At 35.6% G+C, this 17,424-nt stretch overlaps 1 protein-coding gene across 32 annotated transcripts in view; it reads left to right on the top strand.

Moving 5' to 3' along the window:
- The window catches only part of KANSL1L (KAT8 regulatory NSL complex subunit 1 like), a 124,835-nt gene that overhangs the window by 17,379 nt on the left and 90,032 nt on the right, over window positions 1-17,424 (top strand). For 19 of the 32 annotated variants that reach the window (XR_014080231.1, XR_014080229.1, XR_014080222.1 and 16 more), the window contains exon 2: window positions 5,854-6,970. Coding sequence is in view for 18 of the 32 variants with exons in the window: in XM_081582711.1 (XP_081438837.1) it covers window positions 5,883-6,970 (1,088 nt within the window). In the remaining 14 variants the exon portion in view is untranslated. Of the gene's footprint in view, window positions 1-2,782; window positions 2,921-5,853; window positions 6,971-17,424 lie in introns of all 32 variants that reach the window. The other 13 variants (XR_014080224.1, XR_014080233.1, XR_014080225.1 and 10 more) reach the window with 1 other exon arrangement.

The following is a 17,424-nucleotide window of genomic DNA, read 5'->3' as shown; positions in this document are numbered from 1 at the left end:
CAAATTTTGCCTTGGAGTACAGAATGAAACAAGGCAAAGGCTAACAGAGTTTTGCCATGAGAATGCAGTGGTCATAGCAAATACCCTCTTCCAACAATACAAGGGAACACTCTACACATGGATATCACCAGATGGTCAACACCGAAATCAGATTGATTATATTCTTTGCAGCCAAAGATGGAGAAGCTCTGTACAGTCAGCAAAAACAAGACCAGGAGCTGACTGTGCCTTAGATCAAGAACTCCTTATTGCCAAATTCAGACTTAAGTTGAAGAAAGTAGGGAAAACCACTAGACATTCAGGTATGACCTAAATCAAATCGCTTATGATTATACAGTGGAAGTGAGAAATAGATTTAAGGGACTAGATCTGATAGACAAAGTGCCTGATGAACTATGGACAGAGGTTTGTGACATTGTACAGGAGACAGGGAGCAAGACCATCCCCAAGAAAAAGAAATGCAAAAAAGCAAAATGGCTGTCTGAGGAGGGCTTACAAATAGCTGTGAAAAGAAGAGAAACCAAAAGCAAAGGAGGAAAGGAAAGATATACCCATTTGAATGCAGAGTTCCAAAGAATACCAAGGAGAGATAAGAAACCCTTCCTCAGTGATCAGTGCAAAGAAATAGAGGAAAACAATAGAATGGGAAGGAATAGAGATCTCTTCAAGAAAATTAGAGATACCAAGGGAAAATTTCATGCAAAGATGGGCTCAATAAAGGACAGAAATGGTATGGACCTAACAGGAGCAGAAGATATTAAGAAGAGATGGCAAGAATACACAATAACTGTACAAAAAAGACTTTCATGACCCAGATTATCACGATGGTTTGATCACTCACCTAGAGCCAGACATCCTGGAATGTGAAGTCAAGTGGTCCTTAGAAAGCATCACTATGAACAAAGATAGTGGAGATGATGGAATTCCAGTTGAGTTATTTCAGATCCTAAAAGATGATGCTGTGAAAGTGCTGAACTCAATATGCCAGCAAATTTGGAAAAGTCAGCAGTGGCCACAGGCCTGGAAAAGGTCAGTTTTCATTCTAATCCCAAAGAAAGGCAATGCCAAAGAATGCTCAAACTACCACACAATTGCACTCATTTCACACGCTAGCAAAGTAATGCTCAAAATTCTCCAAGCCAGGCTTAAGTAATTCGTGATCTGTGAACTTCCAGATGTTTAAGCTGGATTTTAAAAAGGCAGAAGAACCAGAGATCAAATTGCCAACATCCACTGGATCATCGAAAAAGCAAGAGAGTTTCAGAAAGACATCTATTCCTGCTTTATTGACTATGCCAAAGCCTTTGACTGTGTGGATCACAATAAACTGTGGAAAATTCTTAAAGAGATGGGAATACCAGACCACCTGACCTGCCTTTTGAGAAATTGCAGGTGAAGAAGCAATAGTTAGAATTGGACATGGAACAACAGACTGGTTCCAAATAGGAAAAGGAGTACATCAAGACTGTATTGTGTCACCATGCTTATTTAACTTATATGCAGAGTACATCATGAGAAATGCTAGGCTGGATGAAGCACAAGCTGGCATCAAGATTGACAGGAGAAGTATCAATAACATGCAGATGACACCACCCTTATGGCAGAAAGTGAAGAAGAACTAAAGATCTTCTTGATGAAAGTGAAACAGGAGAGTGAAAAAGTTGGCTTAAAGCTCAACATACAGAAAACTAAGATCATGGCATCTGGTCCCATCACTTCATGGCAAGTAGATGGATAAACAGTGGAAACACTGGCTGACTTTATTTTGGGGCACTCCAAAATCACTGCAGATGGTGACTGCAGCCATGAAATTAAAAGACACTTACTCTTTGGAAGGAAAGTTATGACCAACCTAGACAACATATTTAAAAGCAGAGACATTACTTTGGCAACAAAGGTTAAGGCTATGGTTTTTCCAGTAGTCATGTATGGATGTAAGTGCTGGACTATAAAGAAAGCTGAGCACCGAAGAATTGATGCTTTTGAACTGTGGTGTTGGAGAAGACTCTTGAGAGTCCTTTGGACTGCAAGGAAATCCAACCAGTCCATCCTAAAGGAAATCAGTCCTGAATATTCATTGGAAGGACCGATGCTGAAGCTGAAACTCCAATACTTTTGCCACCTGATGCGAAGAACTGACTCATTTGAAAAGACCCTGATGCTGGGAAAAAGTGAAGGCAGCAGGAGAAGGGGACGACAGAGGATGAGATGGCTGGGTGGCATCACCGACTCAGTGGACATGAGTTTGAGTAAACTCCCGTAGTTGGTGATGGACAAGGCGGCCTGGTGTGCTGCAGTCCATGGTGTCGCAAAGAGTTGGACACGATTGAGTGACTGAACTGAACTAATGTAGCACGTAGCATGTAACACATTAATCCATAATTTTATGGTTTAAAACATTTATTTCACAGTTTCTGTGAGTCAAGAATCTAGGCATGGCTTCGCTGAGTGCCTCTGGTCAAGGTTTCTCACAAGGGTGCAGTTAAGGTGTAAGAGCTACAGGCATCTGAAGGCTGAAATGAGGAAGGATCTGCTTCTCAGATCACTAGCATGACTGTTAATCTGCTTCTCAGATCACTGACATGACTATTGACAGGCTTTAGGTCATTGCTGTCTATTGGCTGAAGTCAGTAGTTCTTTGTCATGAGAGTCTTCCCAGTTCAGAGCATGGCAGTTCGTGTTCTTTAGTGAGTGAGGGGGTGACAAGATGGAAGCCACCGTCTCTTTGTAATGTAATTTTAAAAGTGGCATCCCGTTATCTCTTTTGCATTCTATTTGCTAGAAAAGAATGTCCCTAAATCCAGTCCACACTCAAGTCAATAAATCCAGTCCACACTCAAGAAGAAAGAACTATACAAAGACATGAATACCAGGAAACTGGGATTATTAAGATCATTTTAGAAGCTGCCTATCATAACAAGTAAGCCCTAGAGATCTTACCAGAGTTTTTTTGTGTGTATGCTTTATTCTAGTTCTCTACCATAAATGTTTCTTGGCCACTCTCAATGTCTACATTTCTTTGTTTTCTCTTTTTTCTATCAACTCTAGTTCTTTAGTTTTCCCATATCTCTAGTTTATCCAGGGCATAAGAAATCCACTGCTTCTTGTTATTTCACCCCTGTCCCTGCTGCCCATCGCTTTGATTACGTACTTCGCACCCTTTTCAAATTTCTAAAGGAGAGAATGTGGGTAAAGAGGGGATAGAGTATAGTATCTTGAGTATAACTACCTCAGAGAGAACTGTAATTAGGGCAGTTTCCCTCAGAGAGCAATGTAATTATCTAAACACTATTGTTGATATCTATAAATTAGAAATTATGGTCATTGCATTAAGTGACAGAATGAATCTTGAAAAAAAATTTCCCAGTGCTAGCTTTTTTCTGTTTTTCTTAAAACTGCAAAATGTATTTTTAAAAAGAAAGCCCAATATTCTGGTTATTTTTTTCCTATTTGTTTTGCATTTGGAAAAATTGAAAATCTTTTATAAATGGGACTTATTATTTTTGAGACATTTAAAAGTATATAAATTTTGAGACAGAAAATTATACAGAAATCTCTTTATTTTTTGAGACATTGCACAGTAAAATATAAAAAAGGCAAATATTTTTATCGCACAGAATTAACAACCATTAACATTTGTTCATTTTTTCACTTAATCTTTTTCCTCTAAGTAATAAAATATTATAGTTAAAATTCAGCTTGTCTTAAAACAGCACTCTTAGTTCTGTTTCATGCAACTTATCTGACTACTATTACAACTTTGGTGGATATTTTTCTGGTTCCTCTTTTGTTCTTGTAAACACATAAACACACACGTGTATATATACATAAATATGGTAAGGTTTTGTGTTTGTATTTTATTTATATGGTACCATAGTATGGGTTTCCCTCATAGCTCAGTCGATAAAGAATCTGCAGGAGACTTGGGTTCAATCCCTGGGTCGGGAAGATCCCCCTGCAGAAGGAAATGGCAACCACTCCAGTATTCTTGCCTGAAGAATCCCATGGACAGAGGAGCCTGTGGGCTACAGTCCAGTGAATCACAAAGAGTTGGACACGACTGAGCGATCATACCACCACCACTGCACCATAGTATATATATTCTGCACCATTTTTTAAAAATTATTTTGTTTTTGAGGTTTGTCTATATTGATACATATAGATCTAGGTCATTCATTTTTTAACCACTATCTAGCATTCCATCATGTTTTAATTGTCCATTCTCTTATTGTTAGATATGTAGGTTACTTTGAAAGAGTGGTTTTCTCATACAAGCACTGATCTCTTGTGCACCTTTCCACATTTTTGTCAAATTAGCATCAAATTATGGTTCAGATAGGTGTGAGAAGTCTTATTTACCCCCATTCCCATGGTAAGTGATATTTACAGACTTAAAACTCTCTTTTCAATTTGATTAGAAAACTCATCTCTTGCTTTATTAATCTGCATTTCCTTTATTACTGGTAAGATTGAGCATATGTTTAATGACCATTTGGATGTCATCATCTCTGAAGTATCTGACTGTTGTAACTTTTGCTCGTTTCTAGGAGTTCTTTATGTATTCTGGATACTAATCCTTTGTTGATATATGTTGCAGACATCTTCTCCTAGTCTGTCACTTTTAACCCTGTGTATAGATTTTTATTCTAATTTCATAGACGTTTTGTGCCTTTGTTTTCCTTTTGATAATTCTTGTTAATCTTTGCAGAGAATATGATTTTGGTTTCGTGTTTTTAAACAAGAATGAAGGGTCTAGAGTTATAGCCAAGTCCGAGGACTTAGCTCATGTGAATTTGGCTATTTAAGTGGCTACTAACTGTCATGTGTTTTGAGACAGAAATTATAGTGTTATAGTTCCAAAATATCTTCGAAAATGTGTGATTGTTAATGATATAAAATGTTTTCACTAACTCTTTAATCTTCATAATTCTTAATAGTACTAAATTACCTTTTTTATGTCAGAATATGTAATTTTATACCTTTTCCCTTGATAAAATAATATGAAATTTGTTTAATTATGGGATTAATCTTTAGTGTCATCTGTTATATTCCCCACTATGTTTTCAGGCAGGAGTAAGAGCTTTTGTAATGATAACTGATGAATATCCATTTGTGAAAAGAAAATAATGATTGCAGATTTTTTTTTTAGAAAAAAAATTTTCACATTGCTGATTAGGCTAGTTTTCACTACCATATTATTTTTTAGCACCTGTGAAATAATATACTTTTTTTTTTTTTTGGCTGTGCCACAAGGCTTGCAGGATCTTAATTCCCTGAGCAGAGATTGAACCCAGTAGTGAAAACACCAAGTTCTAACCACTGGACCACCAGGGAATTTCCAATTATATACTTTTTTGTTTGTAGTTCAGTTCTGTGTTTTAGTTATTAATACTGTTCAAATTGTGAAGTTTAAATTGAGAAATGTAAATTTGGAGCAGTTATATTTTATAAAAATTATATTTTTGTTTGGAAATGTGGGATCAAGTCACATATTCAAGTATGAATCCCAGGATGGATTTTTTTTTTTCTTTTGACTATTACTAATCATTGTCAAAAAAATGAAATCTTGAGATGTAATTGCATTCACAAATATTTGTCTCTTATGTACTAGGTACAATACATCTTTCATTGAAGTTTTGGGTAGTAGGCCTATAGTCAGAGTGAAGAATAATCCTTATTAAATTCCTTATGAACTAGCAAAGAGCAGAGATAATGTTAGGAGCTGGCAAATTAAGGAAGAGTTTGGTTCCATTCATTTTTTAACCAGAGACATTGAAAATGTTGCCCTTGGTAATAGTATAAGCATAAAACTTTTTTCTTGATATTTGATCTTTTATTTTTACATTATTTTAGGTTTCCAGTAATTATCTGCAGGATTCGCCATGACCCCGGCTCTGAGGGAGGCAGCAACAAAGGGTATCTGCTTTTCATCTTTACCGAGTACCATGGAATCGGACAAGATGCTATGCATGGAAAGTCCAAGAACTGTAGATGAAAAGCTAAAAGGAGACACTTTCTCTCAGATGCTGGGATTTCCAACTCCTGAACCTACTCTTAACACTAATTTTGTGAATTTAAAACATTTTGGCTCCCCTCAGTCTTCAAAACATTACCAGACAGTTCTTTTAATGAGTTCTAACGCTACGTTAAATAAATACAATGAGAATTATAAACAAAAGAAATTAGGGGAACCCAACTGCAATAAGCTGAAAAACATACTGTGTAATGGCGGCAATATTCAGCTCAGTAAAATCTGTCATTCTCATTCTGAAGAGTTCATCAAAAAGGAACCTCTGTCACATACCACAAGTCCATGCATGACAGATGTACAAATTATTTTGGATTCAAATGTAACCAAAGACACTAATGTAGATAAAGTACAACTGAAAAACTGTAAATGGTACCAAAAGAATGCACTTTTGGATAAAGTTAGTGGTGGTGAGATTAAAAAGGGTTTATTGCACCGTGCTCAAAACAAAATTGGACCTGACCACTCATATGTGCCTGTTAGTTCCTCAGCTGCTGAAAAGGAGGAGGAAGTGAATGCTCGTTTACTTCAGTGTGTAAGTAAACAGAAAATTTTACTTAGCCAGGCTAGAAGAACTCAGAAACATTTGCAGATGCTCCTGGCAAAGCATGTTGTTAAGCACTATGGTCAACAAATGAAATTTTCTATGAAACATCAGCTCCCCAAAGTAAAGATTTTTCATGAACCTACCACAATTTTGGATAATAGTTTACCTAAATGCACTGAAATTAAGCCAGACATCAACATATTGACTGCGGAGACTAAATTGTGGAATGACACAAAAAATGGCTTTGCACGGTGTACAGCTGCAGAAATCCAAAGATTTGCACTGTCTGCTACAGGGGTGTTGTCTCATGTTGAAGAGGGTCTGGATTCTGATGCAACTGATAGCAGCTCTGATGATGATTTGGATGAATATACCATTAGAAAAAATGTGTCAGTGTAAGTGCAAAATTATTATTAGACCTTTTAATGTTCTGTGTATAGCAGCAACTTTTTCTTGATTTCAAGATATGTTAAAAGGAAAGCAATTTTCTAAAATCTTAATGCCATAATCTCTAAGTTATAAAACTTTGGTGAACTTTAAAAATGACTGTGAATATATATATACTATTTAAAAATAAGTTACCCAATTGCTCTATCTAGGAAAAACCCGTATAGGAATAATGAAAAATAATTAGCTGTAAGTATGTGTTTTTTCTGTTCTTCAAAGGAATAGGCTATGCACAGCTCTTAAAATTTTGCTCAAGTAATCTAGCCAAAATGTATGGTTCAAAAAATTTAAAGTTAGCATAGGGAGCCCTCACTGGCTTCAGGAGTCAGTTGGTAGTACATATAAGCTGATCTGCTACTTAGAAAAAATTGTAGCTATTTACAGACTCATAGTCACAGCTGTCAGCTCTGGTCTTTACCAGCTTAGTCAATTTTTGCTAGATTAATATAATCAAAACAAAATTATAATGTCATCTATTAGATACCTATTCAATGCTTCTTATTTGCTGGACGCTAGTTTGAAGGCAAAATATTCACACCCTCTGCCCTCTTGGGAATCTGCCACAGAGAGTGGTATCTAGATATTTTATGAAACAAAACAAACTTAGAGAAAAATAGTTTTACCCATCATACTATTTTAATACTCCAGTACAGCTCTGGTAGAAGTTTCTGGGATGATGGAAATGTTTTATATCTGTGTATCCAGTAGCCACTAGCCCCCTGTGGCTTTTGTGCACTTGAAATGTGGCCAGTACAACTGAAGAACTGCATTTTTAATTTTATTCAATTTGAATTAGTTTTATTTTAAACAGCTAGATATAATTTTTAATCTAGCTTTCGTAGAACCTGTTAATGTCCCTAAATTGATGCAAAATACTGTGTGGTATTTGGGGAGGAAGAAGTTCATCATTTTTATCAAATTCTCAAAGATAAATAAGAATTATTAGAGAATTAGAAGCTGAATACATTAATGTGTGTGTGTGTGTGTGTGTGTGTGTGTGTATGTGTGTGTGTGTGTTAGTCGCTCAGTCGTGTCCGGCTCTTGGCGACCCCATGGACTGTAGCCCTTCAGGCTCCTCTGTTCATGAGATTTTCCAGGCAAGAATACTGGAGTGGGTTGCCATTTCCTTTTCCAGGGGATCTTCCCGACTCAGAGATCGAACCTGGGTCTCCCGTATTGCAGGCAGAATTTTTACCATCTGAGCTACCAGGGAAGCAAATACATTAATCATTACTAGTAAATAGAAAGTCAATGTATTAATTTTTCTAGTGAAGAGTAAAATATAAAACAAAGTGACCATTCCAGGCTTTTGGTGTTCTATTTTCACGATATTTGAACTATATTTGAATGTGAGAGCTAATAGTTATTGAGGACATATTTTTTTAACTGCCATTGTTCTATTTACTTTACATTTAGCATATAATTTAATCCTTTCAACAACCATGCGAGGTAATTTTTGTTATCTTTATTTCACTTAATAAATGACTTGCCTATGGTAAAACAGCCAATTAAGGATGGAGCTAGGCTTCTTGCCCCATGTATATGAAACTTTAAACCTCTGGACTTTCTATTGAACCATGCAGCTTTGTCAGCGTTATTTCAGTGATGCTTACATTATTAAGCACATGTGTTCTGAAGAAAGCCCAGAAATTTATCACATTTTCTATTTATAATGCTTTGAAGTAATTCAGTTTAATATTTAGTAGGTAAATGTAGATTATTTACTTTTTTGTTGTTAGAAAGAGGTAATGGGAAGGAGTTTTTATTATTGAAATATAATTATACACAATATTATGTTAGTTTCAGGTATGTTGTGTAGTGATTTGACATTTTAAAGTGATCATCACAAAGTCTAATAACCATCTGTCCACATACAAAGTTATTACAATATTACCAACCATATTCCTTATGTATTACATCTCCATGCTTTATTTATTTTATAAATAGAAGTTAATCCCCTTCACTTCTTTGCCCCACTACCCTGCATCCTGCCCTTCTAGATTCCATATATGAAGTCATATGGTATTTGCCTGACTGATTTAGCATAATACCCTCTAGATTTATCCATATTGTTGCATATGGCAAGATTTAACTTTTTATGGCTGAATGATATACCATTGAGTGTGTGTATGTATAAACCAACTTCTTTCCCCATTCACTTATGGGTGGATACTTAGGTTGCTTCCATATCTTGGCAGTTGTAAACAATGCTGCAGTGAACATGTGGGTGCCTATATCTTTTTTAGTTAGTGTTTTGTTTTCTTTGGTTAAATACCATGAAGTGGACTACTGGATCATATAATAGTTCTATTTTTAATTTTTTGAGCAACCTCCATACTGTTTTACATAGTGGTTGCACTAATTTACATTCTCACCAACAGTGCACAGGGGTCCTTTTTCTTTGCATCCTCGTCAGCACTTGTTATTTCTTGTCTTTTTGATAATAACCATTCAAATGGTGTGAGGTTTTAGCTCATGGTGGTTTTGGTTTGCAGTTCTCTGATTTGCAGTGATGTTGAGCTCTTTTTCATGTACCTGTTGGCCATCTGTGTCTATTTTGAAAAAAATGTCTATTTAGATCCTCTGCTTAGTTTTTAATCAAGTTTTTTGTTCTTGATGTTGAGTTGTATGAGTTCTTTGTATATTTTGCACATTAACTCTTCATCGGATATATCATTTACAAATGTTTCACCATTCAGTATTCTGCCTTTTGATGTTTTGGTAGTTTCCTTTGCTAAACAAGTTAGTTTTAAGCAACTTATGGCAAGTACTACTGTTTTCTGTCATTGTATACCCAGTTCCTAGCATTGTCGACTTTTCAGTAGTTTTTTGGTATTTGTTGAGTGAATGAAGGAATTTTTCTGTATTTCTATATGTAGTTGTAAAGCTACAAAAATTGAGGTTGGCAATCTATAAAATTTCTCTCTGTTTTTTTGTCTTTTCTCCTTCCATTCTGAAGTGTCTTATTTTTGTTTTTTAGTTTATAGTGTGTATAAGAAAAACAAATTCCTTTACCCATCACTCTCATCAGGAAATTTACCTGTGAAGAGATATGATTGTTTTAGGAAATTGGAAAGTACTCATATTGCCTATTACAAGTTATTTTAAATATATATAATTCATAATGACATTATTGATATACTTTAGTAAGACTAGTATGCATTAAACACTTTTTTAAAGTCAGTATACTTTGAAAATCAAGATAGCAGGACTTCTTTGTAGGTTTGAGATATAATCCTATTTGAATGGAATCCCCTCTTCCGTGTTCTGTGCCTTTGTGGAAGGAGCACAAGTTCTGGACATACCGTGTTACAATCATGGCTTGCTCTGTGACATTAGGTTATCCTTAACCCACTGATCAGATTCCTTTTTTTTTGGTGTACATTAAAGAGTTCTGGAGATGATTAGATGAAATAATAATGAACCTATATGTAATAAGGGAATGATCTGACAGCCAATATAGAATGTCTTATTGAGCAATTTACAGTTTTGGAAAACTGGAGCTTAATATCCCATGGGAAACTTGGGAAAACAGAGTAAAATACATACCTAAGTTAACCATTTGAGAGGCAAAGAAGCTGGAGTATTTATTTGTACATGAAATGCCATCAGTTACTGAGTTAAGACTATTCCTATTTGTGTTAATTCCAATTCCTTGGCAGTTCTGTTCTGCCACTTGAGTGAGAAAGATCACTTAAGCAACAACAAGAAGCTTTAAAGAAATGCAAGTGCTGGCATTTGGAAGTCAGGTCTGTGTATGTGAATTGGTAAGTTGTGAAGGTATATGTGTGGGTCAGAGACAGAATCTGCTGCAATTATGTTAGCTCTTATCTGGTGGTAAGGGCTTAGAGTTCTGGCTTTTTTTTCCCTTCTGGGAAATGATGGTTATTTACTTTCTTCCAAGATGGATGTGGGAAAACTCATAGATTTTTAACACAAACATGTTCTGATCCTCCAAGCTTGTAAGAAAAAAGGAAGAAACATGGTTTCTTGTCTTATTTGAGAAAATCTGCCAATATTTTTCAAATCATTCAACCATCTTTGATGTCGGGAGAAAAATCTCTTCATTTTTCCAACTTAGTTTCCATATACTGAAATTTGCTTTGAGTTGTTAATTTCAGTATGTAAATTGGCTCTCTTGATAAGGAAATTCTTTTAAACAAAATCATATATTCACCAAGAAATAAAGGAGTATTGTTGATGCTTGCTTAAAAGCTGTGAGATGACTCCAGATTGAAAGGAAAGAACAAAGTAGTTTCTTATAGACCCGCAGAAATTGAACACTCAGTTTTCTAAACACTTTCTATTTTGCCAGTAGAGAGGAAAAAAATCAAGTGATGAATGTTCCTTTGAGGAATTTGAAAATAGGAGTATGAACTCAGTGTGACATTCAGACAGTAAAGAGATGAGTAATACTATATTAATAAATTGCAAATAAGAGTACTTAAATTTGTATAATATCACGTTGACAAATTATTTTTGTATTTATCACCTTTTAAATTCTCTGTACTTCATAAAAAGATGGGGGATGTCTGATTCTTTTTTGTTTTATTTTACTTGTATGGGAAACAGAAAAAGTTGAATGGAAGACAGTCCTAGAGAAATTGCAGTGATATTTGAGTGACAGCTTGTGATGAAAGGGAAGTAAAGAGCAGAAATTAAAAAATGTAATTGTGAAACATTATTAGTTACAAAATGGTAAAGAAAATATTTTATGTTGTGGTATATGCACATTGTTGAGGAAAGTAATACTTCAGTTAAAGTAAGCTCATTGGTTTGTATTTTTTTTTTAACTAATAAAATCTATTTTCAAGTAGTGTTAGGTTCACAGCAATATTGAGCAGAAAGCAGAGTTCTGTATACTCCCTTCCCCCTCCACACATGCAGCTTCCTCTCAGATTGACATCCCCTACTGCAGTGGTACTGTTTGTTTCAATTGTCATTCCCCGCCATAGCGGTACTATTCATTTCAATCACTGAACCTCCAAAGACACATCAGTATTGCCCAAAGTCCACGTTTAATATAGGGTTTACCCTTGGTGTTGTACATTCTATGGGTTTAGACAAAATTGTTAATGATATGTATCCATCACTGTAGTATCACATACAATGATTTCACTACCCCCATAAATCCTCTTTGTTCTGCCTGTTCATCCTTTCTTCCCTCATAACCCCTGACAACCACTAATCTTACTACCTCCATAGTTTTGCCTTTTTTAGAAAGTCATATAGTTGGAATGGTGCTGTGTGTAGCCTTTGCAGATTGTCTTCTTAGTACTAAGCACTTAAGTTTTTCCTGTATTTTCCTGGCTTGATAGCTCATTTCTTTCTAGCACTGAATAATATTCCACTGTCTGCATATAACCACAGTTTATTTAATCCATTCACTTGTTGAAAGATGTCTCGGTTGCTTCTAGGTTTTGGAAGTTATGAATAAAGCTGCTATAAACATCTGCATGCTGGTTTTTGTGTGGACGTACATTTTCAGTTCATTTGGGTAGATGCCAAGGAGTCCAATTGCTGGATTATATGGTAAGAGTATGTTTAGTTTTGTAAACAAACTGCCAAACTGTTTACCAAAGTAGCTGTAATACTTGGCATTCCAGCCAACAATGAATGAGAATTCCTATCTTTCTCCACATCTTTGCCAGCATTTGGTGTTGTCAGTGTTTTGGATATTGGCTATTGTAGTAGATGTGTAGTGGTATATTATTGTTGTTTTAATTAACAATTCGCAAGCGACATAAGATGTTGAATATCTTTTCATATGCCTACTTATATATATCTTCTTTGGTGAGGTGTCTATTCAAGTCTTTTGCCTATTTTTTAACTGAATTGACTTTTATGAGTTCTTCATATGTTTCAAATAACAGTCCTTTATTATATATGTCTTTTGCAAGTGTTTTCTCCCAGTCTATGGCTTGTTTTCTCATTCTCTTTCAAGTGTCTTTTACACAGGAGTTTTTAACTTTAGTGAAGTCTAGCTTATCAATTCTTTCTTTCATGGATCATGCCTTTGATGTTGTGTCTAAAGTGTCATCATCATATGCAAAGTCATCTAGATTTTCTCCTATGTTATCTTCTTGGAATTTTATAGTTTTGTGTCTTACATTTAGGTCTGTGACCAATTTTGAGTTAATTCTTGGAAAGAGTATAAGGTCTATGTCTAGGTTCATTTTTTTTTTCATGTGAAATGTCTAGTTTTTCCAACACTATATATTGAAAAGATCGCCCTTTCTCTGCTATGTGGCCTTCACTTCTTGTCAAAGATCAGTTGACTGTATGTGGATTTATTTGGGGGCTCTGTATCAGGTTCTGTTAATCTATTTATCTATTCTTTTGCCAATACCACACTCTCTTGATTACTGTAGGTTATATTAAGTCTTGAATATGTATTATTTCAGTACTCTGACTTGGCTCTTCTCCTTTAATATTGTGTTGGCTATCTGGGGTCTTTGCCTCTCCATGTAAACTTTAGAATCATTTTATTGATTTTCACAAAATGGCTTGCTGGGATTTTGATTAGAATTGCATGAAATTTATAGAGCAAGTTGGGAAAAACTGGCATATTAACAATATTGATTCTTCCTATCCATGAATATGGAATATCTCTCTAGTTTTTTAGTTCTTTTTTGATATCTTTAATAATAGTTTTCTTGTTTTTCCTCATGTAGATCTTATATATCTTGTAAGATTTATACCTAAGAATGCACTGGTCATAGCAAACACCTTCTTCCAACAATACAAGAGAACACTCTACACATGGACATCACCAGATGGCCAACACTGAAATCAGATTGATTGATTATATTCTTTGCAGCCAAAGATGGAGAAGCTCTGTACAGTCAGCAAAAACAAGACCAGGAGCTGACTGTGGCTCAGATCTCCTCAGAACTCCTTATTGCCAAATTCAGACTTAAATTGAAGAAAGTAGGGAAAACCACTAGACCATTCAGGTATGACCTAAATCAAATCGCTTATGATTATACAGTAGAAGTGAGAAATAGATTTAAGGGACTAGATCTGATAGAAGGAGTACCTGATGAACTATGGACAGAGGTTCGTGATATTGTACAGGAGACAGGGAGCAAGACCATTCCCAAGAAAAAGAAATGCAAAAAAGCAAAATGGCTATCTGAGGAGGCCTTACAAATAGCTGTGAAAAAGAGGAGAATCCAAAAGCAAAGGAGAAAAGGAAAGATATACCCATTTGAATGCAGAATTCAAAAGAAGAGCAAGGAGAGATAACAAAGCCTTCCTCAGTGATCAGTGCAAAGAAATAGAGGAAAACAACAGAATGGGAAAGACTAGAGATTTCTTCAAGAAAATTAGAGATACCAAGGGAACATTTCATGCACAGATGGGCTCAATAAAGGACGGAAATGGTATGGACCTAATAGAAGTAGAAGATATTAAGAAGAGATGGACAAAATAACTACAAAAAAGATCTTCACGACCCAGATAATCACGATGGTGTGATCACTCACCTAGAGCCAGACATCCTGGAATGTGAAGTCAAGTGGGCCTTAGGAAGCATCACTACGAACAAAGCTAGTGGAGGTGATGCAATTCCAGTTGAGCTATTTCAAATCTTCAAAGATGATGCTGTGAAAGTGCTGAACTCAATATGCCAGCAAATTTGGAAAAGTCAGCAGTGGCCGCAGGACTGGAAAAGGTCAGTTTTCATTCCAATCCCAAAAAAAGGCAATGCCAAAGAATGCTCAAACTACCGCACAGTTGCACTCATCTTTAGACGCTAGTAAAGTAATGTTCAAAATTCTCCAATCCAAGCTTCAACAATAAGTGAACCATGAACTTCCAGATGTTCAAGCTGGTTTTAGAAAAGGCAGAGGAACCAGAGATCAAATTGTCAACATCCACTGGGTCATCGAAAAAGCAAGAGTTCCAGAAAAACATCTATTTCTGCTTTATTGACTATGCCAAAGCCTTTGACTGTGTGGATCACAATAAACTGTGGAAAATTCTTCTAGAGGTGGGAGTACCAGACCACCTGACCTGCCTCTTGAGAAATCTGTGTGCATGTCAGGAAGCTACAGTTAGAACTGGACATGGAACAACAGAATGGTTACAAATAGGAAAAGGAGTACATCAAAGCTGTATATTGTCACCCTGCTAATTTAACTTATATGTAGAGTACATCATGGGAAATGCTGGGCTGGATGAAGCACAAGCTGGAATCAAGATTGCCTGGAGAAATATCATTAACCTCAGATATGCAGATGACACCACCCTTATGGCAGAAAGCAAAGAAGAACTAAAGATCTTCTTGATGAAAGTGAAAGAGGAGAGTGAAAAAGTTGGCTTAAAGCTCAACATTCAGAAAGCAAAGGTTATGGCATCCGGTCCCATCACTTCATGGCAAATAGATGGGGAAACAGTGGTGATATTTTTTGGGGCTCCATAATCACTGCAGATGGTGACTTCAGCCATGAAATTAAAAAACGCTTACTCCTTGGAAGGAAAGTTATGACCAACCTAGACAGTATATTAAAAAGCAGAGACATTACTTTGCCAACAAAAGTCTGTCTAGTCAAGGCTATGGTTTTTCCAGTAGTCATGTATGGATGTGAGAGTTGGACTGTAAAGAAAGCTGAGTGCTGAAGAATTGATGCTTTTGAACTGTGGTATTGGAGATGACTCTTGAGAGTCCCTTTACTGCAAGGAGATCCAACCAGTGCATCCTAAAGGAGATCAGTCCTGGGTGTTCATTGGAAGGACTGATGTTCAAGCTGAAACTCCAATACTTTGGCCAACTGATGTGAAGAGCTGACTCATTTGAAAAGACCCTAATGCTGGGAAAGATTGAAGGCAGAAGGAGAACGGGATGACAGAGGATGAGATGGTTGGATGGCATCACCGACTCAATGGATATGAGTTTGGGTAAACTCTGGGAGTTGGTGATGGACTGGGAGGCCTGGCATGCTGCACTCCATGGGGTCACAAAGAGTTGGACATGACTGAGTTACTGAACTGAAGTGTTTTCATTTTTGGAGGTGCTACTGTAAATAGTAATGTGGTTTTAATTCAAATTCTGTCTCTTCATTGCTAGTATGTAGATAGCAGTTGACTGTTTATGTCAACTTTGTATCCTGCAACCTTGTTATAATTGCTTATTAGTCGTAGGCTTTTAAAACATGATTCTTTTGGATTTTTCCCATAGGTAACCTTGTCATCTGTGAACAGAGAGTTTTGTTTCTTCCTTACAAACCTATGTATCTTTCATTTCCTTATTTTATTGCATTAGCTATAATTTCCAGTACCCAGTGATGAGAAGGAGAGATTAGGGAATATCTTGTCTTGTTCGTGAGCTTAATGGGAAAGGTTCTGCTCTCTTACAATTAAGTATGATGTAGCTGTAGTTTTTTGGTAGACAATTTTTATCAAGTTGAAGAAATTCCCTCTATTCCTAGTTTATTTTGAGTTTTCGTTGTATGTTGTACTTTCTGAAATGCTATTTGTGCATCTATTAGTATGTTCATGTGATTGTTTTCTTTATGATGTGATATGATATAATGATGTGATAATGATATTGTCATGTAATGCCTGTTGATGTGATGGATCACATTAATTGATTTTGAATATTGAACCAGTTTTGCATACTGGAATAAATCCCACTTGGTTATGGTATTTAAGTCTTTCTATACATTGTTAAATTCAAATTACTAATATTTTGAGATTCTTTGTGTCTATTTTCATGAAATTGTAGACCTCATGTAATAGCTTTATCTGGTTTTAGGGTAATGCTGGCTTCATAGATGAGTTAGGAAATAGTTCCTCTGCTTCTATCTTCTGAAAGAATTTCTAGAGAATTGGTAAAATTTCTTCTTTAAATTTTTGGTAGAAATTGTCAGTGAACTCATTTGGACCTGGTGGTTTCTGCTTTGGGTAGTTATTAATTATTGATTTAATTTCTTTAACAGATACAGTCCCATTCAGATTGTTTATTTCTTCTTTTTTGCAATTTGGCAGATTGTACTTTTCAAGGAATTGACCCATTTTCTTTAGGTTATCAAATTAGTGGACTTAGACTTTGTGTTTTCAGTCTCATTGATTTCTGCTCTGATTTTTATTATTCCTTGTACTTACTTTGGATTTAATTTGCTCTTCCTTTTCTAGTTTCCTTAAGTGGAGCTTAGACGGTTGATTTTTAGATCTCTCTTACTTTCCAACATATGAATTTAATGCTGTAAATTCTGTTTTTCTCTTATGCTTTTCACTATAAGCACTGTTTCCACAGTATCCCACAATTTTTTTTTTTTGCTTTTCTTTAATTTTTATGTTTTTAATTACAAAAGTGATAATATCCCACAAATTTTGATGACTTGTATTTGCATTTTCATTTTGTTCATAGCATTTTAAAATTTCTAATGAGATTTCTTCT

Source organism: Giraffa tippelskirchi, chromosome 3 (genome assembly GCF_054371585.1).
Source record: "Giraffa tippelskirchi isolate mGirTip1 chromosome 3, T2T-mGirTip1v1.2.pri, whole genome shotgun sequence".
Lineage (NCBI taxonomy): Eukaryota > Metazoa > Chordata > Mammalia > Artiodactyla > Giraffidae > Giraffa > Giraffa tippelskirchi.
This window is presented reverse-complemented; position numbering and strand designations above follow the sequence as displayed.